Source organism: Alosa alosa, chromosome 1 (assembly GCF_017589495.1).
Source record: "Alosa alosa isolate M-15738 ecotype Scorff River chromosome 1, AALO_Geno_1.1, whole genome shotgun sequence".
NCBI lineage: Eukaryota > Metazoa > Chordata > Actinopteri > Clupeiformes > Clupeidae > Alosa > Alosa alosa.
In genome coordinates, this window is record NC_063189.1 from 33,518,815 (window position 1) to 33,543,516 (window position 24,702).

The 24,702-nt window shown below is 42.9% G+C and overlaps 1 protein-coding gene across 4 annotated transcripts in view; it reads right to left on the reverse strand.

Annotated features, from left to right (window-relative positions):
• Positions 1–618: 618 nt before the first annotated feature.
• The window catches only part of klhl5 (kelch-like family member 5), a 44,040-nt gene continuing 19,956 nt past the window's right edge, over positions 619–24,702 (reverse strand). For 2 of the 4 annotated variants that reach the window (XM_048243664.1, XM_048243639.1), the window contains exons 2-12: positions 20,188–20,370; positions 18,621–18,757; positions 17,227–17,423; positions 16,342–16,554; positions 14,017–14,085; positions 12,313–12,499; positions 11,018–11,242; positions 6,475–6,637; positions 5,996–6,208; positions 5,046–5,217; positions 619–3,052 (exon numbers count right to left, since the gene is read on the reverse strand). In XM_048243664.1, coding sequence (XP_048099621.1) covers positions 2,996–3,052; positions 5,046–5,217; positions 5,996–6,208; positions 6,475–6,637; positions 11,018–11,242; positions 12,313–12,499; positions 14,017–14,085; positions 16,342–16,554; positions 17,227–17,423; positions 18,621–18,757; positions 20,188–20,330 — 1,776 coding nt within the window. In that variant the 5' untranslated portion in view covers positions 20,331–20,370 and the 3' untranslated portion in view covers positions 619–2,995. Of the gene's footprint in view, positions 3,053–5,045; positions 5,218–5,995; positions 6,209–6,474; positions 6,638–11,017; positions 11,243–12,312; positions 12,500–14,016; positions 14,086–16,341; positions 16,555–17,226; positions 17,424–18,620; positions 18,758–20,187; positions 20,371–21,019; positions 21,146–24,702 lie in introns of those variants that run through there. The other 2 variants (XM_048243656.1, XM_048243647.1) reach the window with 2 other exon arrangements.

A 24,702-nucleotide genomic window follows, 5' to 3' on the forward strand; every position in this document is an offset into this window, starting at 1 on the left:
AAAGTAATACAATATCCTAACATATACTAATATATTTAATATATATATATTTGTTTTACTAATTTATTTATTTTACTATTATTTAGTATTATGATTCAACAGGAGGGGGCGACAAATCGCTATTCATGAATTGGTCAAAAATACAAAACGGAAAACATTTGATATGCTTCGATTTTTACATCATTAGTTCATCGATCAATTTTGATGCTTGAGGTGCAAACAGATGAAAGATGCCTACCAAAGGCGACCCACTTCTCACTTGCATTTGGCAGTTAGCTCATATGGCCTTGATGATTTAAAGTTCCTGCACTGTGAACAGCAGGATGAATCATAGTTGGACTGGCCTGGCTGAGCTCCCAGTTGTAATAAGTGCTTGGGGGAAAGGGCAGTGTCTCACGACTTCTCTGTGACTCCAAAATGAATTGGACTCCACAAAGACTGAATCGCGCGCGCACACGCGCACAAACCACTGCTGTTTACACTACTCAGGTGTAACTCAATGGGGAGCACTGATTATGCATTTAAGAGTCCAACAAACCAGTGGGATTGGTAGATAGCTCTAGTAGTGTGGAAATGTGTAATAAAGTATCTGAGACGAGAACATAGGACACAGATGACTGATTTTCTTTTCCACTTTAATATAAAACTCAATCAAATAAAATAACAGTGGAATGTACAAAAGAAAACAAAATACCCATACATCATAACAAAAATACCCATACATCAAAATGGTCTCGTCATAAAATAATAGGATAACAAACATACATACACACACACTCATACTCTCCCTCTCTCTCTGTCACACATACACACACACAGAGAAACAACAAAACTCTAAATAACCACCTACACAGATTCTGTCCATATCTACACATAAAATGTTACAATTGTATGCACATTGTAAGAGCATGTGATAACGTTGCTTGTTTAGGACTTTAAGACATATGTACTGTATGTACTGCAAAACTGCATGGGGCAATGCCCTCCAACACAGTGCACAAAAAAGTTATACATCCTGGATCAGCACTCAGGGAAAAGAGACTTTATTTCACCCATACTGTAACAGCTGCCAAAGGCTACACATGTAAAAAGAATGGAACTTCATTTGATGTCTTTTAGTAGCAACCATCTGTGATATGCCTTGTACCTACAGTTACATGAATGTCTGAAGCCGCCTTGGTGAAGGTCTTTCCTCCCTCCTCCTGTGGTCTGTCCAAGCAGGGTCTTGATGGATGGTGCATTCCACATGCTTTGTCTCTGCCTCTCAGTCATGCGGAGTCATCATGGACGAACAAAAATCTGTTTCCTCACAGCAGGGGGGGCTGTGTCAATAGCATTCACACAAACGTACCCTAATAGTGTCAGTGAAATGAGCCGCTGAGAGCAGGGAAATCAGACATCAAATACAGTCTACTGCCATGACATTCACACCTCCTTTCAACAGCAAAAACTATGTTTTGCTACATTTTTTACATTACACTTTAGCATTTCAGTCTCCCCATGGTCCATAATTCAACTCAGTGAGCATAATAAACGTGTGTGTGTGTGTGTGTGTGTGTGAGCAAGAAAGAAAGAAAGAGAAAGGAAGGGGAGGGGGGGGGATTTAGAGGTCATTACTTGGTTCACAACCAGAAAGAAGATCTCAGCTTCAGGGAAGAGATTTAAACATCAGTGGGATCCATTTATCATTCTACTCAGCTGAGCCCCCAGGGAGAATAATAGGTTGGAAAGACAGAGCATCAAATATAAATACCCAATCTGTCATCTCTCCACTTCAAAACTCATCTATTGTTCAGCGGGAAAAAGGTATGAGACTGTGGGCATTGTACTGAATGTCCTCCAAACCCAATATCAACACAACTGAACACGACCTGCCAAACAGCAGGATGCACAGCTGCAAAATGGCCCGTTAACTTTGATCTTCTTATAACAGTGAGTCTGTATCACAGGAGCTTAAGCTTGGTCAGCTCGGATCTGTTTTTACAGTCCAACCCTGGCTGTAGATACACATTCACCAAAATGAATATGAACATGCTCATTATAACCTGTCTGTCAGATACTTTAGAATGATCACACCTCTGAGCTGCCCTCTCAATACCCACTATCTGCCCTACTGTCCTTTTCGTTTGGGTTTCTCTTCCTGTCAGGAGCATTCACAATGACTAATTCATCTAATGCTTTTATGTTCTCTCTCTTTTCTACATCTGTCAGCTGAAAAGATGACAAGAGGAGTGGGGAAGAGAGTCTTTGTGTCCGTATGTGTATGGTTGGAGGGTAATGGAGGTGGCTTATATGAAACTATATGCCACTGGAATGTGTAATGACCACGGCGAGAGAGAGTGGGAAACAGGTTCAGCAGAAGCAGGTACTCACAGGAACAAATACAGCTAAATACAGTATCAGTTAATATAACCCAATTTCATCACATACAGCTAAATACAGTATCAGTTAATATAACCCAATTTCATCTCAACATCATCCTCTCCGATACTTCCAGCCTAATCCAGAGTTGATATGCAGAAAATGTTTTGGGACAAAGCCTACAAATCCGCAGGCAGCTGATACAGGACACTGATAGTCCTTTCAGGCTGGTGAGTTCCTCTCAATTACTGCCTACAGAGCTGAGCTGCTGGTGTCTCACGCTTGGCTGCAGACAGGTCAGAGGCAACCTCCACCCAGCCTGCCCTGCCGTGTCCTGCCCTGCCCTGCCCTGTCCTGCGTAAGCAGCAGGACCAGGCTGAGCGAGCACGAGGACAACACAGGGGGAAGCCTAAGGGCATGTGGAACACTGCAACCCACTTAAGATCCGCCACAGACAAAGCACTCCTTTAAAAAGGAGCAGGTCTGTTGTGTGTCTCTGCACGAGTTTGTATGGGTCAGTGTGACTGTATGTACACATGTAGAGTCACGTGAGGAGGAGTTTACATTCTGTCTCGTGGGGATGCTAAGCCGCTCCCTGGAGACTGCTACAAAGAAATGTTTGGCTGAACTGTTTTCAGAGTTTGACGGCCACCACACATGCACCAGCTCGGCCTAAACACAATGGTGCCACCTGAAAGAGAGAGAGAGAGAGAGATTTTAGTATAGGGCCAAGCATGACGTCTTGTGCAGGACATTTTTATTATCTACACCAGCGGTCCCCAACCACCGGGCCGCGGACATTCCTAACTGGGCCGTAGCCTACGACATGATTTTAAAAAAAAAATGCATGCAAACTAAACTCAATTTAATTCGCAATAATGTCACGTTTTTACATGACATAGGCCTATATGCAGTTGTTTGATTGCACGCATGTTTGCATTTTGCAAGGTCTATTTTCTTACGTCTGTCTGTCCCGCCTTCAACACTTTACATATTGCCTTCAGCGCTACACAGCCTCAGGTCAGCTCACTTCACTTGATCAGTTCTTGGCTTAACGGTAGTGTCACACGGGTTAGCTAAACTGCTAGAATGAGCAACAAAAACAAGCATCTTTAGCAGGTCACTGGCCAGAGTGTTTGAATTGCGAGAGCCGCTGCAGAGATTTCTTACAGAAAAAAAGTTACCGTTAGCTGCACATTTTAGTGATGAGGACTGGGTGTCAAAATCGCTTACCTGTGTGACAAATTCGGGTTGCTTAATGACCTCAACCTGTCACTCCAGGGCAGAATGACGACTGTCTTTAAACTGGCAGATAAAGTCGCTGCATTTAAAGCCAAGCTTGATTTGTGGGGACGACGAGTGGACCGGGGTGTATTTGATATGTTCCAAACAGTAGTGGGGCTTTTGGGAGAGACTGAGGCAGGGCCCTTTCTCTCACAGCTGGTGCGCGATCACCTTGTTGCGCTTTCAAATGAGTTTGAGCGTTACTTCCCATCCTCCAAAGATCCACGGCAAACCAATGAGTGGGTCCGCAACCCATTTGTCAAGATCCCGAATAGTCCTAACTTGTCAGCGCAGGAGGAAGAGCAGTTGATCGAAATTGCAAATAACGGTGGTCTTAAGAGTGTGTATGAGGAAACCTCTCTGGCGGGTTTTTGGATCAAAACCAAAGCAGAATATCCCGAGATAGCCGTAAAAGCGCTGAAAACGTTACCATTTCCCACCACGTAGGCCTATCTATGCGAGGCCGGGTTTTCGGCAATGACTGCAACTAAGACCAAATTGCGCAATCGACTGGACATTTCAAACACACTGAGGGTGTCATCTTCCATCACCCCCAGATGGAACCTTCTTGTTGCAGGGAAACAAGCACAGGGCTCCCACTGATTATATTAAGTAATGCACGCGTTTAGTTCCCATGTTTTGTTCCCATATTTTGTTAAACATGTTCACACTTGATAGATGTAGCTTCAAGTTGTTCAATATTCATAGTTCATATTGTTTAATTTTCACTTCTTCAAGTTCACGTTTTTCACATGTTTAAGAGTTTGTTACCTTCACTGTTCAGCTAGTTCTTTTCAAGTAATGCATGCACAACACATATGGAACATTGCCGGTTCGTGAAAAAAAAAAAAATGGGAATCAAACCGGTCCATGGTACATAAAAGGTTGGGGACCCCTGATCTACACGACTCAGCAGTTAGTCCCTACCCCAACAGGAAGGGTGAGGAAGAGGGACAGAGGAGAGAGGTAGAAAGTAACTGAAATTGTCTACCCACTGTCAGCACCACAAACACAAAAGGACATCAATACAACACAGCTTCATCTTCATTAACACATGAAGGAGATAGTAGTGCATTAGCAACACATGAAATAGATAGATAGATAGATAGATAGATAGATAGATAGATAGATAGATAGATAGACAGATAGATAGATACTTTATTGATCCCCAAGGGGAAATTCAATATCCCAAGGGGATATTCTGTCCGTTTGCCAGTTCATATTGGCACAAGAAAGGAAGACGTGTGGGGATCAAAAGAGGAAGAGAAAATGTTCTGCCACGGACAGGACAGATGGGAGAGGCATGTGAAGAGCTGAAACACATGACGGATATGAGGTGACTCACAGTGAGACACAACACCAGACACAGACAGAAGTCATGGCACGTTTCCCTTGGTTACCTGTGTCCACTCATTGGTCTGGGGATCGTAGGCTTCCACAGTGTTGAGATACGACTGCCCATCATATCCACCCACTGCATAGAGACGGTCACCAAGGAGACACACTCCCACGGCATCCCTGCTAAGGCTCATGGGAGCTACAGCAGTCCAGGCGTCTGTCTTTGGGTCGTACCTGCAGCAGGTCAGTCAGGAGAGAGATGATGAGATGTGACCCAAGTACCATCTGAATATCATTCAGTTTGCATACCAGATATATAAAGCCAGATACAATAAGGCCTGTGATAGGATGAAAGGTGGATAGCGGTCATAAGGGAAGTTGGCTTCCTGTGTTGATTTTTCTGATGAATAATATCAGTGTGGGCTGAAGGATTGTCTTCTGAGCTTTCCTTTCAACTCACTATGGATTTCCATGGACTTTGACGTTTTTACTGGGATGTATGTCGAAATCCTCCATATGGATTTACATGGGTGTCAGAGGCAATGCAAATGAGTGCATTTCAAATGACAGAAAAATATTACATCAACCATTCCCTATAGCTTACGGACTGGCCAGGCAGAAATCTGGTGGACCAAGCTCTTTTTAGCCTCTAGACCATAATCCCTTTCTAGACCATAATCCCAGTGAAAGAGATATGAGATGTAGATGTAGTCTGAGAGTACCAGACTAGACATTTACCCAGTGAAACCTGAACCATTAATTGGGAGTGGATTTTTAGGCTTGTTGTTCCTAAGGAAATCACACTCATCCATCCATAAACATTTTATGCACACATATAACTAAGGGTTGGGTCCCCTGTTTCACAGGGTATAGTTAAATTTAGATTAATTCAGTTAATCTAATTCAGGAGTTCCTACCAGACTTCTTGATCACTGTAAACAAGATAAAATATTAGCTTGTTAAACATTTCACCATGAGCTGTCGTTTAACTCAATATAAAAAATCTCCTCACCTCTCTACGCAGTCCGACAGACGGGAGGCTAGACTGGAGGCGGGAGCATCGTGGCCTCCGATGGCGTACAGGAAGCCATTCCAGGTGGCCACGCCCACCCCCCCGCGTCGCTTGGCCATGGGTGCACAGCTGCTCCACTTGTTGGTGTGCGGGTCGAAACACTCCACAGACTTTAGGCACGAGCTTCCATCCCTGCCCCCCACTGCATACAGCCTGCCCAGTACACACAGCATTAGGAGACTGCACAGGCACACCCAAACCACATGACACATACAGTAGAGCCATACTCTAAAGCCATACATTAGGACCTTATGTAGTCGTACTTGTGTTACCACACAGTATTGTACCTATACAGTAGATCTTCACATTTCAAAAATTAGAATGTATAGTTTAGCGTCTGAGTTTGTATTTTTCCCAGCAGAATAACTGACAATATGGATGCCTATGCATACAAATACATTCTGAGCAATGGCACTTACTTGCTGTTGAGGACTGCAACCCCCACAGTGCTCCGAGGTGTTGCCATGGAAGCCACAAAGCTCCACTGTCGTGCCTGAGGATCCCAGCGCTCCACAGTGCTGAGATAACTCCAGCCATCATGACCCCCCACCGCATACATCGGCCCCTCCAACACTGCCACGCCTACAGCACCCCAACACACAAACATACAAAAGGAGATATTTAAAGAAAGCTATGGATGGCTTGGTGGTTTAGGTGGACGTGTAGTGTATTGTGGTTTTCGGGAATTCCACTGAGCTGCTGATTAACTCAAAACACCTCACTGATGGAGAGTGCCATGTGTTTGAACAGGGGGAGCTTTTGGTGATCCAATGCACTCTCTCCAAAGCCACTTCCCCACCTCCTCTCTCCCATTCACACTCATGCAGTGATCACAAGGCAGATGACTGCTCTTTGACACGTCCGTGATTGAGGGATTTAGTAGCGAGAACAGCTGCGCAACACAGATGCTGGGTGAGCGGAGCTCTAATTCCACCACATGGGAAATTAAATGAACACACTCACACATACAAAACCCCTAAAGCAAACAGGCACATCTGTCGGTGGCATCACAGTTCAAACTGACTGACTGACAGACTGCACACGATCACCATTAATTCTTGCATTTTTGGTTTACCACACTGGGCTAGGCAGTGAACAGTGACAAAGATGTGCACCAGAATGAGTGTGTGAGGAGTATGGGTGTGTGAGTGGGTATGGGTGTGTGAGTGGGTATGGGTGTGTGAGGAGTATGAGTGTGAGGAGTATGGGTGTGTGAGGAGTATGGGTGTGTGAGTGGCAGAGGTGGAAAGTAACGAAATACATTTACTCACGTTACTGTATTGAGTAGTTTTTCTGTGTATTTTGTATTTTTTAAGTAGTTTATAAAATCGGTATTTTAAATTTTACTTGATTACTTTTTGAGTGAAGTATTGTACTTCGCTACATCAAAAATCCCATCTGTTACTTGAGTAAAAAAAAAAAAATTAAGACTAACGAAAACAGAAAGGGAGAGAAAAAAAATCCCTAAACCACTAGCCTAGTGATAATGATCAGCATGTAGCCTACAACAGGACATGAATCAAGCTGGCGCCATGCAATCTTTCTGAAAGTGATGGAGATGGAGCTGGATCACGAGATGCATCAGATTAGCCTAACCTATGAAAGTGTATTTTCCGCTATTCCAATGGGTTGTCTCAGTTCGTTTTAGCACCAATGATTGCGGAGATATTCAAGCAAACACCATGGGATTTCATGTTTTGACGTTTGTGCTCACCTTTCTTTAGAAAGAAGTTTATTAGCAGTTGTTTCCCCTCATTTTGATGTCTCTCTTTTTTCTGTTTTAGCCTTTGTTTTTAGTAACCCGACTTGGCTTTCTTGGAGAAAGACATTGCACCAGCAGCACAACAATTAGCGGTCCACTACAAGCCATGCTCAACTAAATAAACAAAAGATTACACAACAAAAGACTACGTTATGAATCGTGCAGGCGGACTAAACTAGGGCTGGGACAACGCGTCGACGTAATCGATGACGTCGACGCAAAATATGAGTGTCGATTCGTCAATTGTGCTGCTAAATATTTTTCATTTTTCACCTTCAGTGTTTTCCATACGTTGACTAATCTGTGGCTGGGCACCACGAAATCAAAACCGGCCACCACACATTGATGTTCTATGTTGTAGGCCTACTATTTAAATTAAAGATAAGATAAAATAATTTCATTGAGCTGCACTTTTACTCACACAGCCTTTCCTCGCCCGCCCGCTCTCTCTCTAAGAACGAGCCCGCTGCTCCTCCTCTGCATGTGCATTTAACAAAATATTCACGATTGTTGAAGGATTGTTGTTGCCACATAGAAGCACTGCATAGAACACAGTGGACTAAATTGCTATTAAATCCGCTTAGGATCGTGACCATGCTGCGCAAATTTGCAGCATTAAAACTGCTGAATTAAAGTTAAAGTAAACTCTGCTAAGGTCTTATCACAACATAGTTAAGTCTCCTCAATGAACTAAGTTAAGCTACACTATGCAATTAAGCAGTATCTCAAAGCTAACGTTAGAATACTGTTTGGGTGTCAAGTTTAGCATGCTTACTTGCAGCTGCTTATTCGTTACTCATGCAGGGCTCATTTTATTGACTCTGAATGTTTTTTGAATTAACTACGTTATGAATTGCATCCACACATCAGCAGCCTTTTAACTGTGTTAATGTTAATTGCAAATATTCCCACACGAACGTATTAAAATGACAGGCACTCAATTAGACATACACTACTGAACTTTATTGAATGCTACCTCTGACTAAGAATGCATTACTTTGCACTTGTATAGTCTTTTATTTTGGAATCTTAAGAGCAATAAACATATATTGCAATGTTAAAGAATTCATGTTTTTTTCATTCAGATGTGTAAATAAACATGTAGGCTATAAGTTGCTATTAGTGAATTAATGAGGAGATAATCGATAATCGAATCGAAATCGAATCGGACTGAAAAAATGAATCGTTAGATGAATCGATGCATCGAAAAAATAAATCGCTAGATTAATCGTTTAAAAAATAATCGTTTATCCCAGCCCTAGACTAAACCATTTAGCTCTTTAGCAAGGGAGAGTGAGAGTGACCTTAGACAGTTTTCACTATGTTTTGTATACAAAATCCAGTCAGTCAAACTTTACATTTCGTCTGACATTCATTTTTACATTTAATTTGGAAGTTAAAATATTCAGGTAAAATAAATATATGGTGGAAATAAGTATTGAACGCTTATTTTGTTTTGCCCAGTAATTAGCCTAAACTTCCAGTGAGTCTATTTGAAATTTTCACCACACATTATATTAACACACATATAACAAATCCAAACATACTGTAAGAGTTATGTGTATTAAACTGGAATGACACAGGAAAAAAGTATTGAACGTGCCTACTGAAATTTCTTCAATACTTTGTGGAAAAGCCTTTGATTGTAAAGACAGCTTCAAGACATTTCCTGTATGACAAAACTTATTAGTCGCAGTATCAGGTGTGATTTTGGTCCATTGTTCTAAACAGATTCCAGGGGTCCCTCTTGTGAATCCTGATCTTTAGTTCCAGATTACTTCCAGAACTGTTTAATTGAATTTAATTGAATTGGCTGCCTTCAAGTCTTTCTGGAGCTTTCTCCGAGTGGTCCTTGGCTCTTGGAATTGACTATCCTTCTGACTCCCTGGTCAGAAATATTGCGAGGAGATCCTGTGCCCTGTGCCGGTTGATGATGCAGTGATGTTTCTTCCACTTGGAGATAATGGCTCCCATGCTGGAAGATTCTGAAGTTTTGAAATGCATCTGTAACCAGTTTCATTGATGTTTTGCAACAATAAGGTTGCAAAGGTCTTGGGAGAGCTTTTTGCTTTTATCCATCATGAAATGTTTCTTGTGTGACACCTTGGTAATGAAAAACCTTTTTATAGCCCATCAATATGTAAGCTATAACCAAGCTTATATTAATTTGTGCAGATAGAAAGGATAACTACTCTCTAACTACTTACAGATTCCAGCTCGTTCCTTCCCTTTCCTTAGGGTTCTTTTTCTTAGCGTATTCAATACTTTTTTCCTGTGTTATTCCACTTCATTACACATGACTCTACTTATGGAGTTGTTTGGATTTTTCATGTGTGGATTACCTGAGTTATTACTAATGCCTGATGAAAATGTTGTGCCCCCTGTATTCCACTTTTCAAGGGCCCTCTCCTCCATTGCCCTATACTTCCCACTTTCCCCCCTAGTTCGACGCCCTTTAATCTGCTGAACCTTCTGCTCGTTTCCAAATATAAAAAAAACTCTCTGCAACTCAACATTGGCCTGCCTGCCTCAGCTGCCTGTGAGGGGCTTTTCAGTTGTGCTGGATTACTGTTCACTGCAAAGCGACCCAAGGATGACTGCAACTAACTTTGAAAATCAACTACTGCTCAAACTTAAAGAACTTAAAGGAGGTGATTTTTCACATAGATCTCCATTTCTCAACATCCTTATCAGGCAAGTACCTCCACTCGGCGGCCATATTGCAACACTTTTTGGGCACTTATCGTGCATCTATTTCGGCAGGAATGCGTGTGCGTAAGGCTTCACGACACCAATCTTGCTCCAGCAGCGAGATCACAACAGATGATTGGCACGATGTCTTCACAGCACACCACATGATTGGCTCAATGTATTTTACAACACACCACATGATTGGCTCAACGTATTCACATGTCAACGTTTTGCCGCGGAAGGGTTGTGATATGTGTAGACAACTGCCATATTACTTAAAGTACATTTTAAATGAACTACTTTTTACTTTTACTTGTGTACATTTTCAGATCGGTATTTTAACTTGTACTTGAGTAATATTTTATCAAGGTATTGGTACTTTTACTTGAGTACAATATTTTCATACTTTTTCCACCTCTAGTAAGTGGGTATGGGTGTGTGAGGAGTATGAGTGTGTGAGTGGGTATGGGTGTGTGAGGAGTATAGGTGGTCATCAGAGCTACGCGTACCTAAACCATGTCGGTGCGTGGACATGGGTGGCATAACGCTCCAGGTCTTGCTGCGGGGATTGTAGCACTCCACTGTGTTAAGGGTCTTGAGGCCATCCCTGCCCCCAACCACGTAGAGCCGGTCGTCCAGTACAGCCACCCCGAACTGCAACCTGCGGCCACTCATCACAGCCACCTGTCTCCATGCGTCCTTACGCAAACAGTACTGCTCTATAGACGTCGCACCTAATCACAACACACAACATACAACACACACACAAAATATTGTATTTCTTCTCTGTTGAAGCATGGGCCATGATTATCAAGCCTGCCATTCCATTTCTACAACAGTTTCTACTGACATGCAGCGGAGTTCTGCTGACATAGTGCAGATGAGGCTCAGAAGGATTTGGTGGAACACGGGTTACTTTTGTACTGCTGGCTCTTGACTGAGTTGCAGCTGAGAGCCGATAGCTGATAGCCACACTCAGATAGCAGCTGCACGGTGGAAGGTTTCAGAAACATCCAAGCTCTGCTTCATCTTAAATACATACTAAATCAATTTATTTTACGGATGCTGCTTGTGGGACGCTCCTGAAAACAAATTCAGTGACCAATTAGGTAGGTCTTTCATTATCAGCATTAATACGTTCCCCACATTTTAGCCCTGTGAAATGAAACTTGCTATTGCATATCACCACTAAATATATACATACATACACACACTGTCATTTTTTTATTGTGTCCGTATTCTTCAACAACTAAAATACTGACACAATTAAAAAATGACAGCATTTAACTACCCAGCATACCGATTGTAGAAGCAGAAAAATCATCAACACACCAAGATGCTCTGCTCCTCATACACATGAAAATGAGCAGAGCATGGAACAAAAGAGTCACGCAGAAGAAACATGACAGAAAGATCTGGTGGATATGTACAGGGACATCCAGGACTAATGGTGCTAAAGGAGACGCTATGAAAAAAAAAATGTTCCAAATATGTCAGGCTTAGGAACAGAGAAGGGTCTTGAAGACCATCAAATACAGACAGACACAGCCATGTAAGCGGAAAGGCAGTGTCTACTAAACTCTGCCCCATTTTAATTTGAGCGTTAACTCAAAAGATTAAAGAGCTCCCTTGTGTAATGAAGATCATACGCCCAAAGCCTCTGGCTGCACAGATGGAGCAAGAGAGAAAGTGTGTGTGTGTGTAGGACCGGGGAATAGGCCAGGATGGAGAGCGCTTCCTTTCCATGGCTGCAGCTGTAATCCACCCTGCTTATTTTCTCCATTTTGCATTCTGAAGTGTTTACCCTTGGTGGCGTCCATGCCCCCCACGGCGAACAGGGCTCCCACGGTGGCCTTGCGCGGCCGCGTACGGGGGCTCTGCAGGAGGGGCCGGCGCTCGGGCAGCAGGTGGTACTTCATGGCCTCCATTACCAGCCGCTGGCACTCCACACTGTCCCTCAGCAGCAGGTTGGACTCCATGTCGGCCAAGAACTATAAAGCCAGACACAGGAAAACACTCCATTACCCAATACCCATTAGCTCTAAACATCCCACCCGTCTGTGGAAAAAGTCTAAAGTCATCAGTCACCGATGTGTGCAATTCAATTCAATTGAGCTTTATTGGCATGACAAAAAATACAATTTGTATTGCCAAAGCATACATGTACGTAGTGTGTAAAGACATAAAACAAAACATCATGCATCATACATTACTGCAACGGCAGTGTGTGTGTGTGTGTGTGTGTGTGTGTGTGTGTGTGTGTATATTTGAGTTTTTGTGTGCTTCACTGATGAAGTGACTCCCTTTGTTTATGGCAAGCATCTATATATCTTGCTGTGACTCTTGTGCTCTTTTGTTCCTCGCCTTATAGTATTCTTAGACTTAGATCCTTAAAGTTTTGAAGGTCTGGATGCATTTCTCTGAATTTAGGAAAGAATTGATCTCGTATGTCTTTCCATAGGCAGCATTCAGCCAAGAAGTAAAGCTCTGTTTCTATGGCACCTTGGTTGCAATTGGTGCACAGTCCGTCTTCTCTGGGCACCCAGGTTTGCCTGTGTCTGCCCTTCTCAATAGCCAGACTGGGATTGCTTAGTCTGTACCTGGTCAAGGTTTTTCTCTGTCTGGTATCAGTGACTGTGGATAGGTAGTCTGCCACAGTGTACTCTCTGTTTAGGGCCAAATAACATTGAAGTTTATTTTGTCTTTTTGTTGTTTCAGTCCAATATGATAAGTAATTTTGTTTTTCTGCATTTATAATTTGGTTAGGCCGAATTGTTTGAGAAAGGGTGGCAAGGTCCTGAGGCTGACTATTAGTTGTGTTAGTTGTACTATTAGTATGTGTGAGGCTCAGGACTAGCTGGATGAGGGGACTTGTTTTTACACTCATCTCTTGGCTTTTTAGGGCTTTTGCGAGTTGGGGTCGCTTGTTTTGAGATGTTCGAAGAATTTGATAGCTCTTTTTTCAATTTTAATTAGTAAAGGGTATTGGCCTAATTCAGCCCTGCATGCATTGTAAGGTGTGTTCCTCTGTACCTTGAGGATGCTTTTACAGAACTCTGCATGCAGGGTTTCGATTGGGTGTTTGTCCCATTTTTCAAATCCATTGTACATAAGAGGACCCCACACTTCACTGCCGTATAATGAAATTGGTTCGATAACTGTTTGAGATATTTTGAGCCAGATCCGAATGGGTATGTCAAATTGAATAGTTTTTTTGATGGCATAGAAATCCCTTCTTGCTTTCTCTTTCAAATCATTCACGGCCAAGTTGAAATTACCAGTTGAACTGATTTTTAGCCCAAGGTAGGTGTAACTTTTTACTTGTTCGATTGCATATGTACCAAGGGTTAATTTCTTTCTCTGATGTCTGGATTTTTTCTGGAAGGTTAGTATTTTTGTTTTGTGTGCACCCCACAAGCATCAACTAAAGAGAGGGAAACAAACAGTCCTGAGCCCACACAGACATACAAACAACACTATTCCCAGACTCCCAGAGCTGGATGGTAACCTGGATTGTAGCATCAGAAAGTAGTCTGTCTCTCTCTCCCTGTCTCTCTCTCCCTCTGTCTCTCTCTCTCTGTCAAGACAGAAAAAACAAGAGAATGAGGAAACAGGGTCATTATCCAAGCCTGACTTATACATAAACATCAGAGGAACGTACTGGGTCCCCTGGCGGCTCAGCCGTCTAATCCATGTGAAGATGACACCTCTCAAGCCCCATTAATGAGCCCTCCGCTCGGTGCTCCTGCCTCTCTTCCATGCTCTCATCCTCCCTCGCTCCAGCGCAGTGCTAAGCGGCTACTTCTAATTACGGAAAAGACGCTCTGCTGCTCTGATCCACTCCTAATGAATAGCAGCCTTCACACAGACCAGCCCATCCACCTCTACAGTAGTTAGGGCTATGGAACACAGAGACAAGTCAGCTGACAGATAGACAGACAAACAGACAGACAGAGGGACAAAGGAAGTGTGAGACAGAAAAGACTAATGTGGTGAGTGCAACACCTTTTTTCATCCCTTCGAGTCATTAACATAAGCTGTAAAACCAATCTTCCAAATTACAAATTGCAGGCTCCTATGTCTCGGCCCCTTTCCATTCTCAACTCATCATTTCTGTTTCTCAGTCCCTTGATTCAGCACGTCATCTCGGTCATGTCCCAGTGCGTAATGTAGCCTCCACTCTCTGTGCCCCTCACCACCCGCACCTCCACATCACACAGCTCCTCCATCGGCTCCTTACTGTCACACTGTCAGATTTACAACTGCTGTCTATCCAGCCATCCAGTGGTCCTGTCAATCCCTCCATCCAGTGGTCCTGTCAATCCCTCCATCAAGCATCTCCTCCCCTCCCTCACCCTCACCTCCATCCCTCCATCCAGTGGTCCTGTCAATCCCTCCATCAAGCATCTCCTCCCCTCCCTCACCCTCACCTCCATCCCTCCATCCAGTGGTCCTGTCAATCCCTCCATCAAGCATCTCCTCCCCTCCCTCACCCTCACCTCAATCACTCCTCTCATTTCCCATTCCCATCTTTTGAAGCACAAATGTGATGGTGTCACGTAGGCTGGCTCACACACTATGCTCATTAGCATCGAAGTGGTAGAGGCCGTCACCTTCACAGCCCGCTCCACAGAAGAGCCCAATATAAATATATATGAATCCATCAATAATGGACACAGCAGGAGAGAGATGAAAAACGATCTAATGGCTGCAGAAGATAAAAAGCTGCCACCACAACCAGGGACCAGAGAATAGTCAATTTACATTTTTATTGGAGCTGCGCTGTGGAGCAAACCCACACACACACACACACACACACACACACACACACTTCAGCAAAGGGTCACAGTGCCTTACTTGGCCATCATTTATATTTTTGAAGTTCCAGTTAATTGATGCTTGTTTACTTTTCAGATGACCTTCCCAACAAATCAATCACCTCATGACAAGGAGGCAGGGGAGAGCCAACAGCATTCTTGCTCAGCCCCCATTTATTCTCTCTCACAAAAACTGTCAACACAGTGAATAAATAGTAGCCTATTATCACAGACAGCAGTGCAACCCTCATCAAATCTACACATCAGCTCAGTAAAACAGACACCTGGTCAGTGTGCTTGGAACTTACCAATGACTTTGTGACTGCGGTGTCTGGCCCAGTAGTGCACATACTGCTGGTGCACTTCCAATGTGTTTTATTTGTATGCTACAATCTTTTCACTGTCTGTGTGTGTGTGTGTGTGTGTGTGTGTGTGTGTGTGTGTGTGTGTGTGTGTGTGTGTGTGTGTGTGTGTGTGTGTGTGTGTGTGTGTGTGTGTGTGTGTGTGTGTGTGTGTTTGGTGTGTGTGTGTATGTCGGATGTCAGCGGGCGTCTGTTTGTTTGGTTTGTTTTCTTAGCTCTCCAGCTGATAGATCCCTGAGGTGGTGAGTGTGCATGATAAGGAAATCCTCTTTAGACCTCCAGTGGAGGATGTGAAGAGCAGGAGCAGGTTAGCGCAGCTAGGGGGGTGAGGAGAGAGAATACCAGCTCCTCCAGCCCTCAAAAACACTGATAAGACAGCAAGCACCAAACACAGCAAACACACATACATGCACATAACAATATTCTCACAAAAAAAAAAGTAGAATCTATTACTTTATGGACATAACCATCCCAGTCTGAATGTCATATCGATACTTTAACCCACCAGAATATGAGGCATCAAATAAAACGCACGTACACACACTAATGACACGGTGTGTATTTTGTTAATTAAAATCCAATTATATTGCATGAGTGAGGTCTGTGGTAGGGCGCTGGCTGTATGAGCTGTGTAAATGAGTCCTGCTGACTGACCTGTGGGTGCAGCAGTGGCAGGCGGATGTGGGCCAGCATGGTGGGGAGGTGGGGCTGGCGGCCGGCGCAGTCGTAGCGCACCCAGCTGAGCAGGGCCTGCACCACCGTCTCCTCCTCGGGCACGTTCATGTCATCAGATGCCAGCAGCTTCTCAATCTCAGACGGAGGCAGCAGCAGGAACTCCTGATTGCGCATCACATCCAGGAAGTGCTCCTACAGAGACACAGAAAGCAAGTCTACCCGGGGTCTGTGTGCATATTCTCATAAGCTCTAACTGGAGTGACTGCCTTTACAAAAGTAAGGATTACCAATGGAGCACTAGGATGTTCTTGTTCTAAATTGTGCATGTAACTCCGGTGGCTCCAGCACCAGAACAGAAGGCGTAGCGGAAGAGAGCGAGAGAGGGAAATATGGGGGTGTTGTGTAGACAAGGAAATGAGAAGAAAGTCATACAGTAGGACACACACACAGACACACACACACACAGCACAAAGTAGGATTAAAGTGCACGCCAGAGAAACAGCGAGACAGAGAGGACAGAAGAGATGGAGAAGAAATAGGGTAAATTAAGTGTTCCCCCCAGTTTCCATGGTAACCCCACTGGTTACACTGGGTGTTCTATTATGGGTTATTCTTTCTGAATGAGATTCCCACTAGAGCAAAACAACATCAAACAGGACAAAGCCAGACTGGTCTGACCCAAAACACATACAAACAAACACACACACACACACACACACACACACACTAGCGCTGTTTAAGTGTAAATTTGGCTGCATTAGTGTAAATGCCATTTAACCTGCATATAGATATGGAGGTGTGTATGAGTCCGCATAACATAGTCAGAATGTGTGGTGCATATCAGAATGTCCAGATGTATCTCACCATGGTGTAGTTATGTGCTACTTTGTGTAGGTCTTGGCAGCCTTGTGCATCGGCGAAGGATCTGATGCCCAGACAGTTGGAGGGGTGAAGCTGCTTCATGAGAAAAGAGCAGCAAGCCTGCACTACTGCAGACAACTGCAGCAGACACGAGGCAGACAGCAGGCTCTCAATGGTGTCCTCCTTCAGCTCCAGACGCCCTGCTCACACAACACAGCACAGCACAGCACACTGGGTGAGAACGTGGAGGAACATGAATGTGTGTTATCGGTGCGTTTTACAGATGCTTATTACACGGCTCTTCAGAATGCTGCAGAATGCTCCATTCACTTGAATAGGTCGCTTGTTACACGAATACTTGCAAAAAACTTGCATTTATTTGTTACCGCTTCGTCATGGCTCGATACAGTAGTTTGACACACACGCTGAACTTGAATCAAACATTCTTTAGAACACAGCTGACCATCTGCTTTCACTTCTGAATGAAGTTCATTTGCAAGAAGGGACTACTGATATGAAAGATGTGAATCAGAGGCACAAAACCCATTTTCCTTGACAGCAGTCTGTAATACTTAGCAACGGTCTGTTACACAAAATTATCAGACCTCCGAACGTCGCCCATTCAAGGGAATGGAGCATTCTGCACCATTATGAAGAGCCGTATAATAATGTGTTACTCTATGTACTATGTAAAGTAAGTAGCACAATCCAAAAGCCATTTCCATGTCTACAATATGTGATGGGATTGGTGTTATCTGCATCACTCAACAGGAAGACAGCTGCTAATGCTTAACTATGGAAAAGAAGTCATACCTTTGAAATTATGAATAATAAAATGCAGATTTGAAATGGCCTCAACAACGATGAAGAAACTACGTATTTGTAATTATAAAAACACAAAATCAATCTTCCTGAATATGTGTAATTATGTTTCCCACAGAAACGTACATGTAAATAGATATGCAGCAATGCTTTCTGATGTAGAGGCCAGTTGGCTATAAATGTATTTCAAAGTTTAAAAGGTTCTATTCAGAATTCCTCAGAGAAAAACCAAAAGAGGTAATGCGCCCTCCTGTGTCTATGTGTGAGAAAGTAGGTCTAATAACTGGGGTGAGCTACAGAAAAAGGAGGACACGTTTAGCTGACTGCTTGCAAAACTGTCATGCAATTACAGGAGCAGCATGTTAAAGGAAATGGGCATCTGATCTGAGATAAAAGGAAGAGAGAGAGCTTCTTTTAATCTACAGTGCAGAGTACAAAAGCCTGGAGGATGTCTAATTCTCCTGACTGATCATAAACATCTTGAACATGTCTGCTGATTTGATATTCACGTATAACTGGTGTGCTTCAACAAGAAAAATATATTTTGTGCTGATGCTGAACCACTGAAGCCTTACCTGTGTAAGCATACTGAACCAAGACCCATAATGCATCTGGGTCCACACCTTCCATCTTGACCTCCTCCTGTTTGGCTTCTCGCACATCACTGGTAAACATGGCAGCAAAGTAATCGGACACGGAGGACAGAACCAGCCTGCACATAAGAGTGGGAAAGAGAGGAGGGCAGAAGTAGAGGTGGGAGATAGTATAAGTAGTTAGCTACAAGTTCACTAGTGCTTGTGTCGGAAGATGCCAGCATTTCAAATGGAGCACTTCATTCATTAACAAAAATACATGATTACCGTAATCAACATCGAGTTTCAAACTATAACGAATCAAATCACATGGATCCGTATGGTCTGAAGAGTTGGTTTATACTTCATTGTGTAGTGCGGTGCATATAGCCTAAACCTTCAGTTTTAAAAATGAGCCTGTACAAAATAATGACATTCTGAAAAACATCCTACACATATTATCACTGTCCTAACATCACTTGGTACCAGATGCTTTGGTGGCACATACAGTCAGAGTGTTAACGCCATATAATCTGAAGGGGAAAAAAATTATCAATAATCTGGGGATTTAGTGCCTTGTTCAGAGTATCAACTACCATTCTGGCCAATGAAACATGAACCCATTTGGAGCGTGAGTCAAGAGCCTCTCCTTTCATCAGCTATCTGATTCCTGAAGCTGTTGCTCCCCAGGGCTGTGATTCCTGCCTGTGGAGAACCAGCTGCTCTTGTCTGTAAAAGTGAGCGCCACCATGATGCATCATTGCACATTTGTGTTGAGTGCCACCATGATGCATCATTGCACATTTGTGTTGTGGTGGTTCTGGTGCGGTATGGTGAGTCAACAAACATCCATGTTTAAAAGAACTGATCTCCTCATAACAGATTCTCAGTAAAACGTGATCATCAAGTCATTCAATGCACAAATACTGCAGCAATGTACAAATACTACTTCTTGAATTTCCCCTTGGGGATCAATAAAGTATCTATCTATCCATCCTACTATCTATCTATCTATCTATCTATCTATCTATCTATCTAGCATTATGCATTCTACTGTACAGAAATGCAGTCTAGTCAAAATGTGTGTGTGTGTGTGTGTGTGTGTGTGTGTGTGTGTGTTACTCAACAGGTTGTTAGTGATGATGGGAGAGAGATTCAACACATTGATCAAACCTTTCAAAATGAGTCACTTATGCTTAGTGGTGTGTACTTCCCATTTGTGTTGGCATCATCTTCCACATACTATTACAGTAACATGCACATTTAAATTATAGGAATGTGTCCATTTTTAGAAGCAGCAATTCTGCGCATTCCAATTTAAATTCCATATTTAAATAAGTGCAAATGTTATTATGTATGTATGCCTTTATATACACATTCATTCAGTCAAAAAAGTTTGTTTCTGACCAATGAACAGAGTTAGGGAAAGAGCAAAGGCCCAGGCTCCGATGAACAGTTAGGGAGAGAAGTTAATGGTGACATTCGCCTTCTCCCCATGAATGTGTGTGCTTCACCGAATCCCAATATGGCTTGTAGTACACCTGTTATCCTGTGATTGCATGCACTCTACCTGTGTGCAGGTATTCTGCGGTCTCCGGCGAGCAGCACTACATCACACAGCTGCCGCGTCCTCAGGTACGACTCCATCCGTCTGAAGGTGTGCTCGGCGTGGCTCAGCGCCTGGAACAGCTCTTCTGGCACACACGGCTCCATAGAGGCACATGAGGACAGCGTCTGACTGCTGTTAGATGTCCTGTGGCACACACACACACACAACTTAGTAGGCCTACTTAATTAGCTCCACCAGCCTCTATACTATTTTCAAACGTTGTATCAGGATAAATAGATCAAATTGCAGCAGGGGCGGAGTGGGGCACTAAAATCCACCAGGAAAATTCTGACGGCACCGCCCCCCCCAAACATGCACACACATCAATAGCACAAACAAAATATATAGTGCTAATGCAATACAACAAGCCAATCAACCACAAACCAGGCACTTTCAATAAATGTGTAAGGAACTAGATATGCAACAGTGCAGTATAAAAACAGCTTTGTGGGTGGATGGAAATTTCAAGCATCATGCAAGGACATATCTGGGTATCATAGCACTCCAATAGTTGCCTGTATAAATTTAAAAAAGGCCTAGCCTACAGACAATGCCAACCTAATAACACAGGTAATTAAATAATTGAAAAAACCAGGCACTTTGAATAGATTTGTACGAGAACGATTAAAGTAGGCCTATATAGGCTTACATATAGACAGTTCCAACGAGTTCCACAAACCATTTATCAGCCTAAGTGGCCACTAATTGGTCATTAGGCAAGGCCTAGGCTACATATCAACATCAGACTAGCTTGTGCTAGTTTCAATAACGTCAATGCTTTAGCTCCGCTAACCTTTCTCTCTGCCTTCCATCCATATGTAAAACAGCAAGCAACCACGCAAATCCGTCGACTGTCAAAACTCCTGTAGTTTTCCTTGAACTTGATCGTTTGTAGGGTCATGCCATTAGACGAGGGGCCGCTCATTTATCCCCCTACATTTCTGTAAATAGACTTGACCTGCAATCGGTTCATTGGATAAACCAGAAACACATTCCCCATTCCCAGGAGGCTTTGCTCCATTCTAGCTTAGGCTTACATTAATTTAAGCAGGGATGGATTACTGCACGGGCCTACCGGGCCCAGGCCCAGGGGCCCAAGGGGTCAGGGGGCCCTGAAGCCCAAGCCTTTGCATGGAATCATTGCCTCAATATCAACAAATCAGGATGTAGGCTATGAATCTGATTGAATTTAGTATTGGCAATCCCCAAAATGCACCAGAATACAGGAAATCACATCAAACAAATTAAAAAATTTCTCCCCAACCCCATCGACTCATCGGCCGGCCCACCGGGAAAACTCCCGATCGTCCCGATTACCACTCCGCCCCTGAATTGCAGCCAGGTGTGATGACCTGATGGATATAGACACACCGGAGGGCTTGCCAGAGACAGAGAGATCTAGAGCCACATTGCTCTCTCTCTTTATTTTGTGATCCTACTGTGTTATTTGTAATACTAGCTTTGGCAAAACTACTAAATCAGTCATGCAAAAAAAGAACCTTTAAATTTAAATTTGAATTAGAGAGAGAGAGACAGCGTTTTACTAAAATGTGTGCTCATTTTCATCAAACCGTGCACTTATTTTAATGATTTCGTTCCCATGATTCATTCATAGAAACTGAGACCACCTACAAAGTGAAAATCGGAAAAGACATTGGCTACAGCAGTCTGTCTCTTTTAATCTGTAAAAATCTGTGCCATTTGTGGTTTAACAACGTTTGACTTCTGATATATTGATCAAGGGGAATGTCTAATGTATGGATTGATCAAGGGCAATGTCTAATGTATGGATTGATCGGGGGGAATGTCTAATGTATGGATTGATCAGGGAGAATATCTAATGCAGGGGTGTCAAACTCATATTAGGTAGTGGGCCGGATTTGTTGGAATAAGACCTAGTGGGGGGCCGTCATTGTCATTATCATTTTTCTGCATGGGTATCAGAGTGTTTGATTATATCACTTATGAGCAAACAAGTACACAATAATGTACTGCGGTCATATACCGGTACGGCTCTTTCTCTCTTGAAATGCCCTACTTCCATGTTAGTTTTTCTGCTTCTACCTTCCTGAGGATGGTTTGTATTGCTAGGTTTAATAAATGCAATAGAGATATTGCTTATAACAAATTGTTGAAGACAACTGGATGTGAATTTTTTATTTTTTTTCCCCTTCCTACCCAAAACATCTGGGGGGCCGTATGAAACCTGCTGGCGGGCCTGATCTGGCCCCCGGGCCTTATGTTTTGACACCCCTGGTCTAATGTATGGATTGATCAGGGGGAATGTCTAATGTATGGATAGCCAAAACTTTCCAGCTTTACTGAACAGTTTGATTTGCTGCCTCTCCTCAGTTCCTGTGAATAAAATGTGGGAACGAAATAAATTACAAGTCCAAGACTTGGTAAAACAAATGCATGATTTAGGCTAATGAAACGAGCACACCATTTAGTGTACATGAGCGCACAATTTAATAAAAACGAGTGCAAAATCTCTCAATATACAAAACAATATCTCACAATGACGCCTCTCAGGCTCCATATGAAAGACAGAGAATTGAGAGAGAATTGTGTCTCTGTTTAAGAGTTGAGTAATGGGAGAGTAATCTGGCCTGTACTGTGTCTTCCTTCTAGACCTCTGGGCCGTGTTAGTGCTAAAAGCTTTGAGATAGAGGAGCACGCCTCCCTAATGGAATCTATGAGTCTGTCTGCCTCCTACAGACACCACATCAAAGACACACCTAAGGCCAAACTTGACTGAAGCCCCCTTCACCACTGCCAGAGTTCCAGTCGTTCCCATGCTAACATGTATTCATACGTAAGCACACACTTCACACATCATTCAACTGCTGAGCGAAATGTCTTAATGATCATCCTGAATAAATTCTTTATGAAGCGCTAAGTCATTGCACTGACTGCCGCTGGAGGCAGGTTCATAACAATTATATAACATGTGAGATGACTCTGTGTACCCTCATTCAGGGACAATATTCCACCATTACATCCATGAATTTATTATGAAGATATCCTTGTTATTAATATATTTTATATTATAAAGTTGAATACATCTTTATTCCTTTCGGCCGCAGCACTTACGCCCATGTGTGTGCCTGTCAAATGACGTGAAAGACAGAGGAAATGAAGAGGTGTGAATGACTAACAGAATGCCATGGATGTTGTGTCAAGAGTAGCACAGGTGTATCTAGCTACCATGTGTGACCTGTTTAACAGGCCAGATATAAAGAGCAATACAACAAGTTAGTTGTATTGAGTCTTTCTCAGCAAGGTCATAACATTATATTGCCTGCTGGGATCTCTGTCCATCATTAGATCTTTCACTGCAGAATGGAACACCACCTATGTCAATCTACCTCTACTACAATGTGTCATCACTCTACTCATGATCTTCACAGCTGCCTGTTTCTCTCTAGTCTAGTGACATAGTGCTCTCCAGCTTTAAAAGCTTAATCCGTAAGCAATGAATGGAAAATAGACATATCCTGTTGGTTCCTCTTCTGTAAGATTCAAATATAGATTCTGACAAAAGGGGGTATGGTTAACCAATAAGCTGCTGAAGAATTGAGGCAAAATGAGCAAGATATGTTTCACAACATATCTTGCCTATATCTTCACATATTCTTGATGCGTACAGCCTTACACAGACATTACTCACATACACAGACTCTGGTCTTCACATGGGCAGATGTAAGTGGTGCATAAATCATTTATGAGGTATGATGAGTCATGGCACAGTCAAATGATGAGACTAATCTATCAGTCAAAGAAACTAGTCTGCATTTTACTCTAAATTAACACACCCATACCGAGTCTGGGAGAGACAACGCAGAATCATGACTTTATTTAGTGTCTGAACCCTAATGAGGTCACAGACCAATCACAAGGTCTCTAAGCTTATCAATCGAGAGACTTATAACCGTATTCCTTTCAAGACTGACACAAACATACACACAACTATGCACTATTATGCATTATTATTCATTTCAGATATGATGAGACCTCTATACAAATGCCAAACTATTGATGTTCTGTAATGTGAAAGATGACAAAGGCAGTGTGCTTATATGTGCGTGTCTGACAGACCATGTGCATGTACTCCTGAGACTGCATGGACTGCTTGTATATTGGCAGCAATATACTATGACATTCTCAATCAAGAGCGGATGAATCATTGCCTCGAAACAACAACCGATATGCAGCTTATGCCATTATTAATTTCAAAAATATTTTATTCTACACAACTAGCCTAAGTATTACCGAAACTCAGAACCTAAACGCCACGCCCATAAGGAAAGATGATTCTTTAACTGTATTTAACATGAAAAACACGACGTAAAAGATATGCCGACCGGGGAGCTTTACTGAAGGCTTTACTGCCGGGTTGGCTCTGAAGGATATTTCGTCATGATAGATGGAAAAACAACCACACAGGCCTAAACCAGCTGTTAAGTCAGTTTAAAC